At 38.5% G+C, this 22,477-nt stretch overlaps 2 protein-coding genes across 2 annotated transcripts in view; one reads left to right on the forward strand and one right to left on the reverse strand.

Moving 5' to 3' along the window:
- Positions 1 to 6,206, forward strand: part of LOC139730744 (iron-sulfur clusters transporter ABCB7, mitochondrial-like) — a 42,196-nt gene extending 35,990 nt beyond the window's left edge. Inside the window, exons 10-13 of the mRNA XM_071641610.1 lie at positions 1,258 to 1,421; positions 2,453 to 2,582; positions 3,491 to 3,766; positions 5,919 to 6,206. Coding sequence (XP_071497711.1) covers positions 1,258 to 1,421; positions 2,453 to 2,582; positions 3,491 to 3,766; positions 5,919 to 6,206 — 858 coding nt within the window. The remainder of the gene's footprint in view (positions 1 to 1,257; positions 1,422 to 2,452; positions 2,583 to 3,490; positions 3,767 to 5,918) is intronic.
- Positions 6,207 to 17,739: 11,533 nt separating this feature from the next.
- Positions 17,740 to 22,477, reverse strand: part of LOC139730756 (N-acylethanolamine-hydrolyzing acid amidase-like) — a 31,251-nt gene continuing 26,513 nt past the window's right edge. Inside the window, exons 8-9 of the mRNA XM_071641621.1 lie at positions 21,660 to 21,755; positions 17,740 to 18,153 (exon numbers count right to left, since the gene is read on the reverse strand). Of these exons, the coding sequence (XP_071497722.1) occupies positions 18,081 to 18,153; positions 21,660 to 21,755 (169 nt within the window). The 3' untranslated portion in view covers positions 17,740 to 18,080. The remainder of the gene's footprint in view (positions 18,154 to 21,659; positions 21,756 to 22,477) is intronic.

Here is a 22,477-nt window from a genome sequence, read left to right on the forward strand (position 1 = left end):
TCCCACTGCAAAGGTTCATTACTGTATTCAGAGGGACAGGTGATTTTGTGTGTCAGGGGTTCACTTATATGTCATCTGGTAACTGATGGTTAAGGGAAGTTATGTAACAACAAGGACAATGGCAGTAGCTAAAGACAAGAGGATTGCCCAGTACTATACACTATTTGTGACCCTGAATCACAAAACCGACAAAAAGTCGCCAGACATGGATTTTTAAAGGGCATATTCGGAAAGAGCAGACTTTAAGCTTTAAAATGATGTATAAATCAAATCAAATGGACTTTCCTCACCTGTATGAATATTGGAAAGAAAGCACACACTCAGGAAAAGTGTGAACTGAGGAAAGAGGCTATGAAGCACAGGGTCTATTCAAGTGCTTAATCTTACCAAGCTATGCTCGCTGTGCAACAAATGGGACAAAAAACAGGATGTAAACCACTGCAGTAACAACAATGATGGGATCATCGAATTAGCTGAAATTGAGCATGCTTTATCAACACACTCTGTCCATGATTAATGCCAGCTTTCAAAGCAGTAGCATCATCCTTTCTAAACTTATTAGAGTTGAGAGTGAAGAGTGTGTACAGGGTTTTTAAGAAATAAAAAAGCGACTCTAAAGACATACCTAATCACACTAATCTAAAAAATGTGTTCGAAATAAACTGTAAAACATACTTTCCTGTTTGTTTTATTATCCAAAGTTTTAGCGTAATGTAGAAGAAGACTTGCTCTTTTAGAAAATATGAAAAAGTCAAGATTGGCTAGGTTGACCCATTTCACCTTTTTTCAGTCCTCACACAAAATCAGTGCGTGCGACTTTTTGTTCGTTTTATGATGCACGGTCACATTTGATAGTTATTGTCATAAGATATGAACTTCGGCACAATCTCTGTGCAGTACACTAGGATTTAGAATAGCATATGGGAGACAAAGACACAACACAACAACAAAGACTTGTCTATATTTTGTATGAAACCTAAATGGATTGTTTAATCCCATGTTTTCATTATTTAGTGGGTTTTTTTAAAGTAATTTTTTGTTTGTACAATCCAAGGCATGCAACTACAACACATCATTCACTGCCGATATGTTAAGTCACTTTCTTTTTTAAAGTGTAATTTTATTTGAAGTGAAATGATTTCACTGGCAACATATGTTGCTCCTGTACAGTAAAGGAAACTGAATATGATAAGCCTTCCCCCCCCCCCCCCCGACCCATTCTGCTGACTCTCTTCTTGCTTAACTCGTTCACTCCAGAGCAAAGTGGATGCCCCCGCCCTCAAAGTCTCGCCCCAGGAGGCCCACATCAAATTCGAGGACGTGGCCTTTGGCTACCTTCCAGAGCAGAAACTCTTCAAGAAACTGAGCTTTGAGGTGCCCACGGGAAAGAAGATTGCCATCGTTGGGGGCAGCGGGTCAGGGTAGGTCAAACGTAATGACCCTTTGTTATAAGGTATTGGCATCCTGCTATTCACTAGCTTTGACCAGCTTAAAGACAAACAAAGGAATCTTGATTTTGCGATAACTGATGGGTAATGCATGACACCTTAGTGGTTAATTCTCTTCAGAAATTATCTTGTCATCTATGAATTTTAAAGAGATCGTATAGTTTTGGTTGAGACCTGAATTCAGGTTTCTAACATATTTGGAAGAGACAATGACAAACCTTTAATGAAATTATGAAAGAGTGTGTAATTCCAAGAGGAATTCAACTTTGTATGATGAAAATTGGTTTTGAAATGGCTGAGATGTCCAAAACAGTGCAATACTGATGAAAAGTGGGACCCATCTTTCATTACAATCGCTTTGTTTTACTTTTGATGTCTCAGCCATTCCCGAACCGATTTTCATCAAATAAACTATGAATTCCTCTTAAAATGGTATGCTCTGTAATATTTCGTAAGTGGTTACTTGATATCTTGCAAAAAGTTCAAAGCCCAATGCTCATCTCCACCAAAATCATACCATCCCTTTAACTGCATATCTTGCAGTCGAGAAAGATTACAAGAGTCTAGTGAAATTTTTTTTTTGTAATATGCACAAAGTTGGACAAATTTTTACACACAAATTTATACACCAGATGTGGTTCCATCACAAACATTAATGATTTAAATTGTGGAGGGAAGTTGTTTGCTTTCTGTTGTTTTTAGAGGGGCAGGATTTTTTTCCACCCTTTCTTACAGTATTTCACAAGGGATTGTTTTATCTTATCTTTTCAGTGTGGAAAAGGTAGAAGATTAGCTTCTTCTGTGTGTGCGTGTATGTGTACGATGTCAGTATAGACATGCTTTTGTAAAGTATTGATTTCTTTGTATAATTATATGTTGGGGTAGACCCCATCTACTTCAGCACTGTACTATGCATGTAAACTGATATAAACAGTTTATGTCATGGCAAAGTCGAGAAGCCAGGTATAGGTAGCCACTTGTGTTTCTCTTCCTCCGTACGACAGGAAGTCAACGATAGTGAGGTTGCTCTTCCGGTTCTACGACCCTGAGGAGGGGCGGATCCTGATCAACGGCCAGGACATCAGGGAGGTGAACGTTGATAGTCTGAGGAGGGCCATCGGCGTCGTTCCCCAGGTCAGCATTTTCTTTTGGTATTGAATGGTATCCATTGAGTGATACTGGTCAGTGATAGGTTACAGTGCAATCAGGATCAAACTTGTTACTATTACAACATTGACAAGATGTTTAAAGGGGATGGCTAGTAACTGATCAGTGGGAATGCTGGGGGATGATTGTTCCAATCCTTGTGGGATTCATCTAAGAGTACATTATATATCTATTGTTGTGTGAAAATTATTTGCTTCAGAATGGTCTCATATTCAAGTAATGTGCAATTAAATGTTTCCAGGTTAGCATGCCTGTACAGTGACGGGGCAATCGTTAACGGCCCGTTAACGATCGCCCCATTTCTGTACAGGCATGCTAACCTGGAAAAGGCAATATCCATACGTTACTTTTCTGTCAAGGCATTTTGCCGATCTGTGATGGACGATGAAGGTCACACCATATGCACAAGTGTGACCGTTATATATTATGGTATTTTGCAGCTTGATTTTTTTCTTATTATGTATGAGCAACTCATTTGTCCTCGTTTTTTAGGCCTGAAAACTTGTGATTTGAACCCACATTTAGTATGCAGTTTCTTCATTACAGAAAAAAAAGAAATGTAATTTTAAGATTAAAGTTTTTTTTTAAATGTTGGCAAGCACCCTTGATATGGGTATATATATTTTTCCTTACATTCTAAATGACAATATGGGATTTCTTTCCCTATGAAATGTTTTTTACTCTCGATAAGTATGTGTTTTATTTTGTTTGTGTGTGTGTGGTGGGGGGGGGGGGTCTGCAGAATTGGCAGCCCTGACTATGGTCATGCATTGGGTGTTAAGTGATATCCAGTAAATTGCGAAACTGTAGGCAGTGACTGGTGATGAATTGATCTGTGCCTTATCTCCATGTGTGTGTGTGTGTGTGATGTGTAGGACTGTGTTCTTTTCCACAACTCCATCTTCTACAACCTGCGCTATGGCAACCTAAAGGCATCAGAGGAGGAGGTCCTCCAGGCAGCCAAGATGGCCGACATCCACGGCAGCGTGATACGCATGCCGGAGGGCTACGACACCCAGGTCGGCGAGCGCGGCCTCAAGCTGTCCGGGGGCGAGAAGCAGCGCGTGGCCATCGCTAGGACGATCCTCAAGAACCCGCCCATCGTCCTCTACGACGAGGCCACCTCCTCCCTGGACTCCATCACAGAGCAGGTGGGTGTGGTCGGTCTTACGGAAATTTGTTTAACCCTTTGTGCCATTTGCATGTGATGATTAAGGGCAGTGATTTGGCACAGTCGGTATGGCATCTGTCTCCAGATCCAATGGACCTGGGTTCGATTCCCAAGTCTGACTGTGCAATAATGTGTGTAAACATACCACCCCCTCTTACTGTACGAGGCAAAATACTCTGTCCCTCAAATAGAACATCAAATGGAGGTCCTGTATGTGAGAGAGTCACAACTCGTGCATGCAAAAGATCTCGCGTCAGTCATTCATTTCAAAGAGCAGGGTGCATAACCCGTTGAAATGGTCCCACCTCACATCCAACTGGACCCCATTGAAAACTAGCTAGTGCAGTTGAACATGTGCATCTTCTCAGATGGAAAAGGAAACAAACAAAATGCCAATTGGCACAAAAGAACAAACAAACAAACCTTAAATTGTGCAATGTCCCAGGCGCAGAATAGGTGAACCACAGATTAAAAGAGATAGCAAGAAAAGCTTGCAGGTGTTTGGTTGCTTGCTGTAGTGATAGAAATGTAGGTGTGCACGAAACATTCATGTCAGGATCAGAGTCAATATTTTCCATGTTTTCAAATTCGGGAATAGCACCTAACTCGTGAAATTCATGAAAATAAAAACTGTCCTTGATATTTGGCATGCAATATTCATGCGGTTATGCCTCTTAGTAAGTTGGCTGTTAATACAGTACTCTCCGCGTAATCGGGTATCGCTTAAATGGGTACTCCGTTTAATTGGGTAGTAATGTCAAAGTTAGTTCCAATGCACATTGAAATTACCTGATAATCAGGTTGCCTCTCCGCATAAATGGGTAAATAATTTTCTTCTAATCTAATTTCTACCCACATTTTACCGTAGATATCACTTTAAGAAATCATGAATGTCAAATTTTCTACGGCTAATCCCATTCTCTGCTTAATTTGCAAAGAAGACCAATCATTTGGGGATCCAGTGATTAAACATGAAAAAAACAAAACTAAAACATGCACCAGTACCGACTTGCCACACAAATGAGCATTACACATGTAGCTGGTACTCGAAATTACATAGACAGACAGAGTTGAACAAATTAGTCTTGTGCTCCTCCCTTGCACCGCAACAACATTTCACAAAACGAGAAGTTTGCAACGAAAATCAGACCATGCACTTGCTCCATAATTTTGCTTTTTCCCAGTCACTTCTCGAATAGTAACCCGACGTTATACGTGACTAGCGCACAAAAAGAGACATGTTCATTTCGGAAACGACTGCATGTTAGCTAGGAGTATACACACAACAAGGTTTTCTGAAGGCATTTTTGTCCATAAAAAGAGTGTAAATTATTGCTCGTGACTGAGCAAGTGTAAGGTATGTATAGTGTGCCGTGCAAGCACGCGTGTAAAGCATGCAGTGTAGGTGTTTGATGCAGTGTACAATGTATGTACATACACATTGTGTGTGCCAATATTGTGAATGAGACATGTTCTTCTGTTAATCGGGTACTCCGCTTAATCGGGTAAGAAATGCTCTGCCCGAGCCAACCCGATTATGCGGAGAGTACTGTACGTCAAATTTTCCATGTCTTCTCCCCACGTAACATTCGTGTCAGGATCAGAGTCAGTATTTTCCATGTTTTTAGATTTGGGATTAGCACCCGACTCGTGAAATTCATGAAAATGACAACTGCCCTTCATATTTCGCTTGTACAGTATTCATACGGTTGTGCCTCTTAGTTTATTGGCTGTTAGAAGTCCTGTTTACCTTTGGGAGCAGTGATCTAAAAATGTTCATGATATCACATTTGATGCTATGTGTAGGTTAGTTGTGTCACAAAACATCCTACCATATAATTTTTTTTTGCAATAAAGCCTAAAATATAAGGAGATATCACTATTTTTCTCATTAAACCATAACTGTAGACGGCTTAGTCTGAAAACAGTTTTGTTATTACTATCGTTCACATTTTGTATATTTAACAATGCTTAGCATTGATTATACTGGTTCAAATTTTAACATTGGTTGTTTCAATCCCTAACTCACATTTTAGAACTATTTTGAGGCACTGATGCAGGGTGTTTGTTTCATCTGCAAGTGGTAAATTATGCCTTTAATATTTCAATTTTTCCATGTCTTCTCCCCACAGCACATCTTGAACTCCATGGAAGCAGTCACCAAGGGACGCACGTCCATCTTCATCGCCCACCGCCTCTCCACCGTCGTCAACGCCGACGAGATCCTGGTCATCCGGGACGGCGGCATCGCCGAGCGAGGGCGCCACTCCCAGCTGATCGCCGACACGAACTCCTTCTACTACGACCTGTGGACGAACCAGAACCGGGTGGCCCTCGAGGGCTTGACGAATGTCGAGAACTTGACGAATAATCGCGAGGGCAAAGAGACGGATGCGGAGGAAGAGGTCATAAGGTCGTGATGTCTGGAGGGTGGCATTGTTATCATTATGCAACAGGGCTAGGTTTGGGTTTGTGTTTGGGCTTGGGTTTGGGTTTGGGTTAAGTTTTGTTGATTTGTCAAAATTTTGTTTTCTCTGTCAACTCAACTCTGCTCCATGAGCAATAGTTTTCTTCGACCCCTGTTTTACACCTTTGTTTTTTCTCTTAGTTTCTCTTTTATTGTTTCTTTCACTATGTCTCTGTTTGATCCTCTTGATTTGTTTCACTCATTCTCTGTCTCTCCTTTTCTTTCTGTCTCTCCCTCTCTTTCTTTTTCTTTCTCTATCTTTCTTTCTAACTCGCCCTTTCCCTATCTTTGCCCCACCACCTTTTTTCCCCCCACTGAAATGTGCTTAATATGTCCCAGTACTGGTCTGTCATTGCAGGTTTGGGCAGATGGTTCTACTGTACTCTACCAAAGGTTGTTCAAACTGAGAGTGAACGGTAACATCTTTGTGCAGTCAGATGTGATGTCATTGATATGATTTTTCATTTTTTTTAAGTCTATGAGCCTTTTAAGCTTTCATTGTTACCTAGGTTCATCAGATATTAATGTAGGCATAATATAAGTTATTTTCAAAATACATATTTTTCTAAACAAGGCTCAAATGATGAGGATTATAGGTCAAGACTTTATCAAATCACATATCTCCTCAACTTGGAAGCTGCCTTTCTTTGTAAAGTTTCTGGATGCAGATTCATAGATTGTAGACAATCACGGTTGTTATATGAATCGTTTGTTGGTATCATTGCTGTGTAGCTCAGTCCACAAGAGATGGGTAATATTATGTTCTTTACTTGTCATTACCTACTTCTGATACGTCCTGTACACTCGGACTGTGTTTTACACTACGTTCCCCCGTACTGCGTGTGGAGGAACCTACTTTTGCTAACTACTTATTAACGTCACTATATGTGGGACTGGGCAGATGCGAGTCTCGTACCTTGTGTACTGGGCATTAAAACCAGTGGGTTGTGTGACTGTACCTCAACAAATTTTGTTGTAGAGCGCAAGGAAGGTGAGTGCAATAGCCATAAAGTTATGAATGATAATGTGTTAGTATCCTCTGGTGTTTTATGCATTTGTGTGTGGAGATGTTTCAACGGATCCATGAATATCAGAGTATAAAATGGCCCGCACACACTTGCACAGTATGGCACTGTAATACTTCAACAAACCACAGCGGATGTGAGGGCTTTGCTTCCATCGTATTGTCAGCTGACGTGGACAAAAGCAGTGCGGTACTGTAAAAGTGGATATTTGTGCCATATTAAATTTTTGCACTGGGCCGGGTAAGATGAATTTTGTGTGTTTTTAATCCCACAGAATCAAGACATGTTACAGTGGTACATACACTTGTGTCTGAAGGAAATGATTAAAGTCAACATCTTGGTATGAGGCTAACCCCATTGAGGACTTACAACAAAGAGGGCGCCAAAATGTTCTCCAAAAATTCCAACACGCTCAATGCCCTTTCATTTTGCATACACATTTCTCATAAACCAATAGCTTTGAAGCCACTGCGCCGCCATCTTTCCAGGCACATTGCCCATTCATTTGTTTACAGAACTCATGACATCACATGATCTAGGCGACAGTCTCTGCTGGAAAATGCACGCAAATCCCCATAGAATGTGCCCAGTAAGATGGCAGCATGTTGGCTTCACTTGCTTGTACAGCTTGAACGGGCCAAGGAGATATCCAGATACTGCCCGGAAGAGATCAGTGGCATATATGCTCACTCGCTTGATGGGAGGGCCTACGGCTCCCCTGCTCTGGACTTTAAAGGGGCATTCCAGAAGATTTTCATAATTTAACATCGTGTAGTACATAAATCGACAGCTCCGTGTATAGATTTGTGAAATTTATTGTGGTCTTTGGGCAGAGAAACCAATTCTTTGAAAAATCTTAAACAAATTACACTGAACAGTCTTGATGACATAGGAGCCTCACATATTTCAGAAAAGTAGCAGTGTAATTCCATTACAATACTGCTTGATTGACAAGTTCACCTGTGTAGACTGTATGTGTACCTTTTTCTTTTGTTCTATTTCCTTGAGCCCCAACTCATGCATTCTTTTGGTGAGGCTGCCATGCCATCATCCCTGTTTATTGCAATTTGTTATAAATTTAGAACACATTCGTATTCCTCATCCCAATCACTATAAATTCTGAAACTCTGTACTCAGTGTAAGTACTTTATTGTTGTTCAAATGTAAAAATTTGAATATCATCCGGAGGTCTCCTTTAAACTGTGGTTCATAGGATGCACTGGCTTGCAGATCGTACAGAAACAAATGGGAAGTCCTCTAGAGTTGAACTCGGCATGAAGATGATTGGGTGTTGCAGTTGAGTCTCTGCTAATGGGTTAGGCTTCTTTGAATTTCTGTGTCAGTAGGCGCGGTCAGACTGGCAAAATATTGAGAAGTTTAAGATCGCGAAGTCTTCACGATCTTTTGTCGTGCAGTTACACTGGCAGCCAAACTTCTCGATTTTTGGATCAAGAAGTTTGGGTCATCGATGCGCACGTGCAAGAAAGAAGAAAGAGCGCGCCTTCTGATGGCTATTGATTGTGACGTAACAATCCATGCCTGTACATGACAATGGCCTCGCACTTCGGAGACACTGTCCGCAAGCATGTGGTGTACTGGTCACGTGACAAAGATCGCGAAGTTTCAGTTTTTCGCGGTTACACTGGCAAAAGATCGAGAAGTTTGGAGGGGGTGGCGGAAAAATCCCTAGTTGATGTGGGAAGTGAGAAGTTTTGTGGGAAGTTTGCGGTCACACTGGCAAAACTTCGAGATCTTAAAAGGCATAATTTACCATTTGCAGATGAAACTAAAACCCAGCATTAGTGTTTTAAATAGTTTTAAGGTGTGAGTTAGGGATAGAAACAACCACTGTGAAAATTTGAATCAGTAAAATCGATTCTAAGTATTGTTAGATATGCAAAATGTGAACAATAGTTATAATAGAAATGTCTCCAAACAAAACCGTATACTGCTACAGTTTATTGAGAAAAATGCTGACATCTCCTTATAACTTAGGCTTTATTGCAAAACTTTCACATGGAAGTGTGTTTTGTGATACAACAGACCTGCACATATGCATGAAAGGCGATATCTTGAACACTTTGCAAATGACTGCTCCCAAAGGTAAACTGGACCTTTATAGATCGCGATCTTAAACATCTCTATCTTTTGCCTGTGTGACCGCGCCTAGTTTGGCATCATCATGTCAGATGATGTCTTTGTAACTTATTGGTAGCACATCACACTGGCACTAGCCATTGTGTATTTATTAGTATGCTTTTTTTAGCATTTATGAGTCAAATGAAGAATATCTATTACGCTGTAAATTAAAAAAAAATAAGTATGTTTTACATGTGATACAAGAGGTAAGTTGTACATATGTGATCTTTCAGATTCACTATATATTTCTCAAAGTTTGATAACACCATGCAACAAAGACATTGTTACTTGTGTACATGTACTTGTGTACGGAATAAAAACTTCAAGGTGAATTGAGAAGAAAATGGCCCCTCTGCTGATTTAGTCTGCTGTGATTGTGATCGTAAATGACAGTGTAAGACAATGAATGGTCTGACGAACAGAAAGATGGAGTCCATTTACCTGGAATAAATAGGCAATGCACTTTAATAAATCCAGTGTTGATGACGATTATGATGATGATGGTGGTGATGATAATGATAGCGGTGATGATGGTAGTGGTGATGATACTGATGGTGATGATCATGGTGATCGATGATGCTGCTGGTGATGATGGTGTTGGTGATGATGGTGATGGTGATGATGGTGATGATGAGGGTGATGATGGTGATGATGATGATGATGGTGATGATGATGATGATGGTGATGGTGATGATGGTAATGGTGATGGTGATGGTGATGATAGTGATGATGATGATAATAATGGTGATGTTGGTGATGATGGTGATGATGATGATGCTTTTGGTGATGGTGATGATAATGATGGTGATGATGCTTTTGGTGATGGGGATGATGATGATGATGGTGGTGGTGGTGGTGATGATGGTAATGGTGATGGTGATGGTGATGGTGATGATAGTGATGATGATGATAATAATGGTGATGTTGGTGATGATGGTGATGATGGTGATGCTTTTGGTGATGGTGATGATGATGATGGTGATGATGCTTTTGGTGATGGGGATGATGATGGTAATGGTGATGATGATGGTGATGATGATGGTGATGATAGTGATGATGATGATGATAATAATGGTGATGATGGTGATGGTGATGGTGATGATGATGATGATGATGACGATGATGATCTACTTCGTCGTATCCAACATCTACATAGTCATTAGATATTTGACAAGGACTTGGCACATTGCAGAGCCTTCTCATTTGCAGCCATCAGGTTGTTTTGGCTACACTGTTCCTCGAAGTTATAGTACTAGAGAAGGTGTGGCATGGTTTGAGGTGTCCCACACTCACAATTTATGTCATCAGTGGAATATCCTCACAATTTCATACTAACTATGATGATGATGATGGTCATGATAATGATGGTGATAATGATAACAATGATGAGTGATGATAGTTATGATGGTGATGATTACTACCCATTTCGGTTGGACATTGCTACAGAAATGATATTGAGCTGCAGATGGTACAAATGGCAATGCACTAAACCTTGCCTTTATAGAAAGCGGACCATCAGGACATCCTGATTTTTTGCATATGCTATTTCCTATTAAATTCCTTGTGTTTAGTTGACAATTAAGTTTACATACTGTATGGCTTATGTCGTCATGATTTATTGATCCAAATTTGGGAGATCTAAGGTTTGCTTGAGATCCTCCATTTTGATAACTAACACAGCATCAAACACAACGAGAATGCTTGTCCATCTGCAATGTGGGTCGGTTGCTGTAATGTTGGTTTGCGCCCGCGAATCAGCATGTTGCATGCAGACGCACCTTGATGTAAGCGTATGATTGTGTCAAATGTAAATGTGTATGTGTGTGTGTGTGTGTGTGCGCATGTGTGTGTGTGTGTAGTGCATACAAGTCCACACTAGCATGAGTTGACAGATTTTCTCAAGGCCATAGACTTTTGTGAGATTTTTAACTCTTTATGTGCCGTGGTGGAAACCCCCTGTGTGCCACGTTATTCTGAGACACGAAGATAGTCATGCTCAGAGAAAGAATTATGTTTTTCCAATCTGTATAACTTCTACAAATTTCTGTTAAGCTGGACATAATAGTGAGCAAAGTTAAAGAGGAATGCCAAACTTTGCTTCCATATACAATGTATAACACCTCTATTTTCAATTTTTCTTTTGAATTACCAGTTGCTGCATTACTGTAAAAGAATGACTTTTGCACATAAAATAGTGACAGAAACTTAAAGTGTACATGCGAAATCTAGTTGGGAACACCGCTTGATAGTCATTCACCACATAGAATGCAAGCCGTATGTGAGAGGAACAAAAGCGCGAGAAACGCTTTGATTGTAACGCGGGATTAGCGATTTATCGATCGGTTTTGGCGGCTTTGTTTGTTGAGCAGAATATGCGAAGTTGGCATGCCGTCGACTGAGTCGGGCGTGCGAACGTGGCACATAAAGAGTTAATATTTGCTACAAGAAATTTAAAGGTAACTACTCGTATCAGGCTGGTACAAAAAAAGGAACTGTTTGCGTATAAGAGGAAGTCCTTTATTGCAATGACATTCAATGCCCCCAGATCCAGACAACATAACAGAAAGATTACAAATAGATAATATGATAATGCGTACATACTCCAAATACACTGTATATACTATTCTCAATTATTTTCACCTTCATTAATTTCAATGTCTAACCTCTGTATAACTCTCTTAGTATTATAGTCACTGTTGTTGGTTTTAAAGAATACACTCTTGAATGTAAAAGCTGCTTCTTCCACACAGTGAAATTTCCAAATGCACTTTTGCTTTAAAAATTCATCCGCATTTCTTATATGCCACAGAATGATTTATTGATACTGTCCCAGCTTTACACACACATATATAGTTAACACTACTGTACGAGCTGAAATTTTCGCGTACACATATTTTCGCGAATTGCTACTTGGAGAACATTTTCATGTTTTTGTTAATTTTGCGGTTGCGAGGGTCTAACTGAACTTAGCTATTTGCGCGTTGTTATTTTCGCTTGTTATTTTTGCGGTTCAAAGGCGATTTGCGAAATTCGCGAAAATTTCAGCTCGTACAGTATCAACCTCATCTCAAGTATGGTGGTAGCTGGGGTGCCAGAGGCTAAATGTTGTTTCATCGTCCGGCCTATGTTTTTGATGGGTTTACCCTATTTCGAGGGTGGAATTGAATCCTATTCTGGATGAAGCAACTCTTTAATTGAATCCGTGAGGGTTCTGAGATATTCAAAACGGCCACCAAAATGGCCTAGAAGCTTCATTGAAATTCTTAAATATTTCCTCTATAAAATGATGAAAAAGTGGTTTTAAATCAGGTAGACTTGGTAGCTCTGTATAGACCGATTCTGTGAGGCGGTTTGTGTATTATCGGCATGGGCAGCGCCATTACTGCGGTGTCCCGGCCGACCTCCCCCCCCCCAACTCCCCCACCCCCCTCCCTACATTAGCACGCGCAAGGAATGAAAAACTGATGCATGGTTGTTTTAGCCAATAGGCGTCTCGTACTGAGTGCAGGAACGCTTGCTCAATGCGCGAACCTTTGTTACAAGTGCGCGATAAACATGTTGCCTATGGGGTGGGGGAGAGGAGGGGGGTAGGCTGGGACACCGCAATTTGAGCTAATGGCTGCGCCCAGTGCCACAAATTGTCTGCTGCCCTCAACGAACCCGAATCGGTCTATATGTGACACAAGGTTATTTGAATGATCTCATAATAACCCTCAAATACTGCCCGTGCAGAAAGATGCTGAAGTGAAGAGGCTCTCTCACTGTAGCCGTTTTAATGTCAACCCATTTTAAATATACAGAATTGTAAGTATGATAGCTGACAGAAATTTGAGTGGCTGTGCCTCAGACATTTACACAAAGAAAAAAAAAGACATGCCACAAAATGATTACAAAGACAACACTCAAAGAATTTACCAAAAATATATATTGCATGATAATGATTAAATTGCATGTTTACAGGGATAAAAGTGCATACAATCAGATGAGACACTGAATCATTTGATGATAAACTATACAATATGATGAAGTAAATATGACTCTGTTAATGAAGTTTACATACAATGTACATTCCATGACTTCCAAATTTTGTTTAGACACACATCCTCAGACATGTATCCAAATCATTAAACTTCAGTCAAGACTAAAACCTAAATTATGAACCACCTTAGGAACACTTTTCCAATTTATTATCATTATTCATTAACTTATTTTTTATGGATGGGTTGCGTCTATAGACAGACATAGTACATGCAGTCAAAAGGATGCCAAAAACTAGACCAGTTACAAAAAAACACAGAGGTAATGTACAAAATGCACATTTGACTTAAAGACAGAAAAACGGAAGAAGTTTGGTCACCATGAATCCAAGAACAGATTCCGCAAGTTCATTGCACGCTCAGTAACTGTCTCCACACACGCTAAGAATACAACTGAACAGGAAAGATTTGTTTTGACTCATTTCCTATCGACCTTGCAGGTAATTAACCAAGATCACATGACTTTCTACATAACATCACAACACACTGATTGCACACCATCATCACTTCCAGTGACTTTTGACAAGATCACACCGAAATATAAAAATTTTCTTCAATTTTAAAGTGGTTTCACTAAAAAATAAGTGGAAAAAAAAATCTGTAGATGATACAAATCAAAGCAATACCCTGTATTACACAGTAGATCAACATGGGCGAATAAATTTCTCCTCTCCCCAAACTTCAATTCCTGTGAACGTTCAAAGAATGGCATCTTCCACAACAAAGAGATTTACAGGTTTATATCTCTAATAAGTAGAAATTGGCCTAGACTTGCCAGGTGCCACAAAGTTACAGCCATGTGGACATCAATGAGTTGTAGTATTTGAGCCACTGCAGTAACCCAATTTCTCACCCTACTCTCATGATTACCGGCTAGAATTTGGATTACGACCTTCCATATCTCTGCAGATATTTGTTGTGGTTGAAGTTGATCATGAGCACATTATCTTTAAAATACTGCGAGGTTACTAGTAACTTTGTGACCTACATCTTACTCATACTCTAGATCCTATGGAGGACTCTGTTTCAATTCTTATTGCACAAATCAAGCCTTGCTATCAAAATTAATTGCCATAAAAATCCACACACTTGTCATTAAAAATTCATCTCTTTCCTTGTGTTTGCTCTTCACATATAATCGTCAAGCTTCAGACCAACCACTGATTCATCCCATTGGAATATTGAGCTGAACATATTGACTCATCAACATCACATCCCAATAAAGTTGCTCACATCAGAGCATATATCAAACAAAACCCTGCAGGCTGCAGGTACAGTGTATTGGGAATGAATAATTGGAACCTTTAGATTTGTTCTAAACTTAACAACAACAAAAATGATAGATCTAGTATCACCTCTTCACACTTCAATTAGAAATTTGACATAATTTTCACATAAATGAAAGAAAGATATTATTCAGAGGGGTGAAGGTTCAGGAATGAGTTCATTTTCACATGATTCTCATATAATTGGCAAAACAAAAAAAGAGAATTTTTTTTTTACTCTGACACATGATGATAATGGGTTTTGATTGGACTTCAGTGCTCAAGCACCAAATCTTCAGTGAATTTGACTGCATCCAGTTTCCACTTCTCGTAACTGTGTTTCTTTGTAACCAACTTTCTCACCACTTTATGTGCTGAGCCCTTAGACATCACGGAGTGGGACAAACTGTACATACAAAATAATGTAAAATGCAAAGATAGGAAAGTGGAGGATCTGACCATATCAAAATTGAAACAACAACAGCAGAAAAAAAAAGCTAACTTTACCAAGTTTGTATGGATCAGAAATGAACATGGTATATGTACAACAACAATAATTAGGCACGCTTCAAAAATCGTTTGGATGTGCACTTAGATGTGACTATGTACAAAGTAGTAGAATTATTTTCATATGACACATCATGCTTCTCAGGGGCTCATTTTACTCTGCAACAAATGATAAGATTTACATGATAGTCATGAACAGAATCAGCAACATCCTGAGAAATGTAACAGTAAAAATAAAATAAGACTACTCGAGACTGTGCATCTTTATTTCATATCGCACACACCTATGCTAATCATACTATTCAATCAGACCATTCATCTCTTTGTACTCGGCATGATAGTCATGGACAATGACAGATCAGCCTGGTGGCTGATGGACAATTTTTTTCTAGCTAAGCCCTAAATAGGTCTCTTGAATTTTCAGAACAGATGCCGAAGACTTCATCTTACATCGCTGAATATTCCCGAAGAACGCCAAAAGTGGAAGCAGATGGCCGCTCTGCATATGGAAGAAGCTCCTCAAGGCAAGCTTAACTCAAATGCTACTGACGATATCCATTTTTCCAATGAGACCATTCTACGACACAGGGACAAGTTTCACGACCTAAAATATGCTATAACAGAAAATGGCAAAATATCCATGACTGGGGTAGAGTTTTATCTAACACAAGTGACACTAGGTACTATACTTACACAATGTGCGTCAGTAATCAAAGTTTGAAGGAAAAAAAATAGAGTTCTTCCAGATATTATTTCAAAAACACAAAAAACAATAACCACCACATTTTTTTTCAGAAATTTTGAGGCAAGTGGTAGGAAATTTAGGCAAGACTGATTTTCCCACAAGGTGTTAAACACCTATCATTACATTTTGAAGAATCTGTCAATGAGTGAACAAAAATAACAGAAGGCAAGAATTAAAAAGACAAGAATAAAAAAACAACAAAGGCTTGCTGAGCTGAATATCTCTTAATCCCTCCAACACCAATCATGCTAAAGGACTGTTGTAACCTTGCTGGTACAACATAGATATCGTACAAGATGAGGCATCATTACATTTCAATGTGAAAACAACATTTGAGCAAAAGCTATAATGGAAAAAAACATCAAAGCTACTTTGTATCCTTTTATATTTTACTCACACACAGAGAAAAGTTGTAAAAACAATTGAAAATGGCATTTTGCATTGATTCAGGAAATGTACTGTATACACCTTACCTTTTCAACTGTCCTAAAGATAGTGTGTGCACATCACAAATGCGTCTGCCTTCTTTTATTTTGGACTAGCGTATTCTAATCGAGGGATGAAGATTATATATTGCCACCATTACTCTGCTGGAATGAAGTGATTGTAGTATTACGTGAACACACTTGTCTCTGAAAGACGATGCATCTACTGTGATAACTTTCACTATCACTGAAGTACAAAGTGTGCAGCAATTACGCTATTTGAAATCACCTACACATGACTATGCCTAGTTACCTTCAACTTAGAATAATCCCGCTTTGTGCCGAGGTGCTGCAGTCTACATTACTTCGATTCAATGGACCTAGTTACTGCACTATGTTGACCTGAATGACTTACTTAAACTTTGTTTATCTTAACACCCTGATCATCATTTTTGTGGCAAAAAGAACATATGGATATATGTCAAATATTTTATATGAATAATTCTGTTATTTTTCTTCAGATTACTTGGATACACTATAAAAAAATTTCTTTCAAACCAAAATTCTACCATTGACATCATCTGTCAATCCCTGCTAAAGTACTAATGTGCTTTAAGAAAGACACTGGAATGCGCCTTTCCATAAATCTGAGCATAACTACTAATCTGATTAACAAAAAGACACTGTATGGAAATATGTAGGTAATGCTTAGTTCAGGGGAAGGTGCATTCCATTGTCTTTTGCAAATCAACTAGTAATGGAGCAGTGATTGATAGATGATGTCATTGATGGAATCTTAAGAGAAATGAAAGAAAAATGAATATATTAAAATAAAATATATTCTTTGTGTCACAAAAGTGATGATCTGGGTATCACAAATCAGCACAAGTCAACATGCATTTGCATTGCATACAATTTGTAGGTTCTGTAAATACTACCACTATCATGCACTACAAGAAATGTCCTTACGCTCTACATCTTCAAATCACACTTTGATTAGTATGTATGTGTAAAATACATAGAAAGATAGATATCTATATTCATGTACATCACTATCATAGTATAAATTTACAAAGCAAGTAATAAGTTTATAAAAATCCTTTTGCAAAAGATTTATCATTATTCATACACTGTCATAAACAAAATTATGAAAAATATAAATGAAGTTCCATACATTTTCTCATATAAACAAAGTTCCACACATTTTCTCAACAAAATTTCCATGAATACTATGGAGCACCATTAGTATCGTTAGATAAAGGTGCAAGTGTCTGCTAACAGGAATTCTTCTGAAGCTGAACAAAAAAAAAGAAGAGAGAAAATGATTATATCTTTGGGTGCAAGACAGCTGACGCGAATATGCATCGTATAGTACTGGCATACATACCATGCTCATATGGCTGATGGCAAGTTAAAAATTTGAACAGCCGAGCTCAAAACAATGTGCTAATCATGTGTCTATCATTAACCTAGTACACTTCATAAAAAAGCCCTAAATGGGGTTGGTTTTATTCCAAATGCCAATCGCACTCATCTCGTTAGAATTACTCGTCTATGATCGGAGCATGCCCTCTGTTGATGAAACAGATCAGCTTCTCATTGCACAAGTGATCAAGTTTTGAACTTTTTCCCAGATGTGGCGGATAGAGTGGAGGCCGACTTTGCCGCGAGTGGTCCGACGCCTCTACACGTCCCTCACCTTGGTGGAATAAATCTCAGGTCTCCCAGCGCACATCGATGCGGTGTAGACTGTGCTGCTGCAATGTGCCAAAGAATGGACAGGAGAAAGAATTCAGTTACAGAATATCATACTGTTAAAAGCTGTCAGTTATTTTAGCATACAGATATTTTTGCAGTTTGACACCAAGGCTAACCCAAGTGCACTAATGCCCGCCCGTTGACTCTGCCACTTTATGCCATAAAGATCAGGTGGTAATATCTTTGCATGCTGTTAAATTTGCAGCTCAACAGTGATTCAGATTACAGTCAGATTTGTGAAATTCACAGATAACACACTTGTGACCCACCATAAGAAAACATGGATCACTCTTTGGTTGCCCATACACACTTGTGACCCACCATAAGAAAACATGGATCACTCTTTGTTGCCCATACACAAAAAGCTTTTTCATCAACATTCAGGACTCCATTCCAACTCGGCCTAGTTATAAAGTCAGCAAATGTAGCAATGCATCTCTGTCATACAGATATTGATAGAAAAAACTCTACTCTTTCTATCAAACCCATTTTTGCAGGCAACATAATTAAACACAAATAAATGTGAACTTAGGCCACAAATGCAGGCACTCTTGTTTACATTTTGGGAACCTGGTACACCAGGTTTCCGTAAGGAACGGGTTACAGTACCATTGGAACCCATCCAAAGGCATCAGATTCAAACATTGACTATTTACACAATCAATCTTTTGGAATTCATATCTATTTTAAAGATATGAGCTATTAGAATTATTTTATACATATTTGCTTTTACTCAAAATGTGTAACTTCAGAGAAAAATGAAAGTGCAATTTTGATTAGAAAATCACTTTAATGCACATTGCCTTCTTTTGTAATTCCTACTTTTTTCAATCAAATCTTATATAACAATGAACTAAGGTCAGCAAGCATATCTTTTCCTTTTCAAGCTAAACAAGTATTGAGTTGCAACGAGACACATCATTCAGAGAATTTCTTTTCACTTAGTCGTCACATTTCATCATAGCAGCAGTTCTTCCCCACCACTTGATAGAAGAGAGGTCACTTTGTATTACTACTGCTATTCTTCATAATTTCCCCAGTTGTACTTGGAAATGTGATTATTATTTTTTTTTTATTCTGAAATTCTGTGCAGGGACGGGTGGTTTTCCATTCAGTGGGTTGGGTGACATCCTTTAATATACAACGACAAAGGAAGTCATAGCAACACAGGAAAAAACACATTCGCTGGACGTTTGTGGTAGGATGTACCATATCACCTAAATACGAAATCCTGATGTCAGGCCTACCAGGTGCACATTGATGCAGGTGGGGCAGAATTCTCAGTCAATACTTGAATGAGATACTTGGAAGTTTTCATTAAAGTATCTCATTGTTTTTACCTCTCTATCTCTCACATTTTCTTCTATCTCTCTCTCTCTCTCAAACTTTCTCTATTTCCTCTCTCACTCCATATATTTCTCTCTCTCTCTCTCTCTCTCTAGATATCCTTCTCTTTCCCTATTTTCTCTCTCCCTATATACATATATTTCTCTTTGTCTATTTCCTCTCTCTCTCTAAAGTATATTTCTTTCTCTTTGTCTATTTTCTCTCTATATATACATACCTTTCTCTTTCTCCATCTTCTTTCTCTCTATTATATCCTTCTCTTTCCATCTCTATTTTCTCTCTCTGTATATATCCTTCTTCTTAGCTCTCCATTCTCTCTCTCTATATATATATTTTTCTTTCTCTCTCTAAATATATATCTTTCTCTTTTTCTCTCGTTCTATCTCTCATTTCTTTCCATTATTTCCATACATCTATCATTTAATGAATGCATCAATCTATCTACTATCTATCTCTCCTTAACTCTATCAAACTATCTTTCACAGATCCATCTTTGTTGTCATCCATCTCATATTCATCTACTTCTGTGTTTATCAATCTTTCCATCTGTCTATCTATCAGTCTATCCATCCATCAACCCCTCAATTATTTTTTTTTGTTATGTACCTCTCTTTGTTTCTTTTCTTAATTTTTCCTTCATCTCAAGATAATCTTCTTCAAGTTTCCTCTCAAGCTTTTCATCGGGTAAATTTCAGGTTTCCAACACTGACATTGTGACAAAGACGAAGCAAGCAACCAACCAATGTTGTCTGCTTTACTGCTGACTAACCAAAAGGGGTCAGGAGTAAAAAATTTTCACATTTAAAATGACACATGTAAAGTTTCGTTCAGACATTTTAAAGTAAGTCCTTTTGTATTTAAGATAGAGCAAACACTTTTACAGGGATACCTCACTTGTAACACAACAAGGAATATTCTCAAAATTATGATTAAAAATATCCCATATTTTCTAATCTGTTTTGTAGCAGCTGGCTTTTATCACAAATTTTTCAAATCAACACAAATGGAGTTAAGTCGTTTTTCTACCAAACTCTCCATATACTGTAAAAGTGGAAATTTTCACGGTGCTGAAATTTTTGTGCTTTTCGTGCAACCACAAACAAGAGCGAAAATAAAAGCACGCGAATATATTTGCTTGCCATATGTTCCAGTAGTTTATATCTTGATTTCACGGAATTAAAGACTCGTGAAACTCTTCATACCCGGCAGAGCGCGAAAAATTAGTCGCCTGAAAATATCCACTTTCACAGTACTCACAATGTATGATGCTCTCTGTGACATTTGGCATAATTACAGGCTGCTTTGAATTGTTTACTGAAAGTGATGGACAGGAAGGAATTGAATTTCTCATTTCGTTATGGTTTCAGAGAAACAAACATGTGACTAAGTTGAATTTGATGTGACCTATTCCTCAAAACAAAACATAAAAGACCCGTGAACATAAATGAAGAAATCCTTTCTTCCTTGCCCTTACTGGCTAAGTCACAATCAATCTCCAGAGACCTTCCGAAAATATTAAAAGCCATGTGAAATTTAGGTCTAACTGATGGAATCTGATTCAACGTGAAAAGAAATTGGTCCTCGCTCTTTGCTTTCATTTTCTTTGGTAATCTGAGCAATGTTATATTGGTTGCTGACAAGAGGAAGTGGTTTCACCCAGTAATATGAGCATTTGCCACAGGAATTTTCCTAGTATTAAATAGAAGCTATATGCTTTCAGAGAAATCATAAACATGCCCAGCTAAACAAAAAGTTTGTGGCTAAATAAATGGCTAACTTTGGGCACTATGTGTCAATGTCAGGAATGAATCCAGCACTACTTCATGCACAATTCAAGTGTGCAAAACATTGCACCATGTCCACCTCAAGAAATGGTCTTGTTCTATTGAAGACGACGGACCTAAACCATAATTTTGCTTTGTTAGCCTCTAAACGATAAACTTATCCATGTCATGTGCTTTACATAGTTTTCTATCAATATTTCTTTTGATACGCTTCTTTGTATTCTTTGTAATTTCTACACGTTAATTGTGAAATTATGTCACCTTTTGCAAATATATGCTGATTCATTTTATAGCACGTATGTATGTTTATAAAACCAAAAAGACAGCAAAAAATGTAACTACAGCTTTGTGATTCCATTTTCCCAACCACTTACTTATTTAGTACCAGTGGTGTGGTCAGTACATCCCACAGCGTCTTGTTGTTGATGTTCTTCTGACCAACAGCCCGCATAGCCTTGTTACCAGGATCCCTAAAAAGGAAAGGGGGAGGGAGGAGGGGGGAAGAATGATTAAAGTTTGTGTGTCTCTTTTGCAAGTCTGACAATTAAAATCAGATTCCTTTCATAAGCTGGTACACTGTAGAGGTGGGTGATTTAAACCTTTCCTCAGAACAGTTAAACTGGAAACTTCTTTTATGGAGGGGGAAACAACACTTCAGTTTGCTAGTGAATCTAGCATTCGGACCCCCAAAATATTCCAAGCGATATTCTTGGTATGAAAGGGGAGCGTATTTTCAAGTGAAATGAACCTACTTTTTCATTTCTGTTTTAAAACCTCTGCAGTGAATTACTGTAAGAATACATTCACAATTTGGGAGATATTATACTTCAACCATGCAAAATTTTGTGTCTTTGGCTAAGGGAATATACAATCTTTCAAGAGAGAAACAGGTCCAAAGCAAATATATGAAAACATACAAAATGATATAGTGATTGATGCTCACAACTCACATTATGTAATTCTTTGAGAAAGATTAATACAGAAAGATTACTACAGATACATGTATCTGTTGGCCTTTCAAAGACACCTCTATATTCTAAATTTGGGAATACTTAATCCAATGGGCTCTTTCAAAGACACCTCTATATTCTAAATTTGGGAATACTTAATCCAATGGGCTAACTAGAACAACTCAATATAGGTTTGCCAGAGGCTTGCAAGATATAGCGACAACTAATGATGCACTGTCCAT

Source organism: Diadema antillarum, unplaced genomic scaffold (assembly GCF_040938485.1).
Source record: "Diadema antillarum isolate AM-2024a unplaced genomic scaffold, OU_Dant_1.0 scf00000022, whole genome shotgun sequence".
In the NCBI taxonomy this organism is placed as follows: domain Eukaryota; kingdom Metazoa; phylum Echinodermata; class Echinoidea; order Diadematoida; family Diadematidae; genus Diadema; species Diadema antillarum.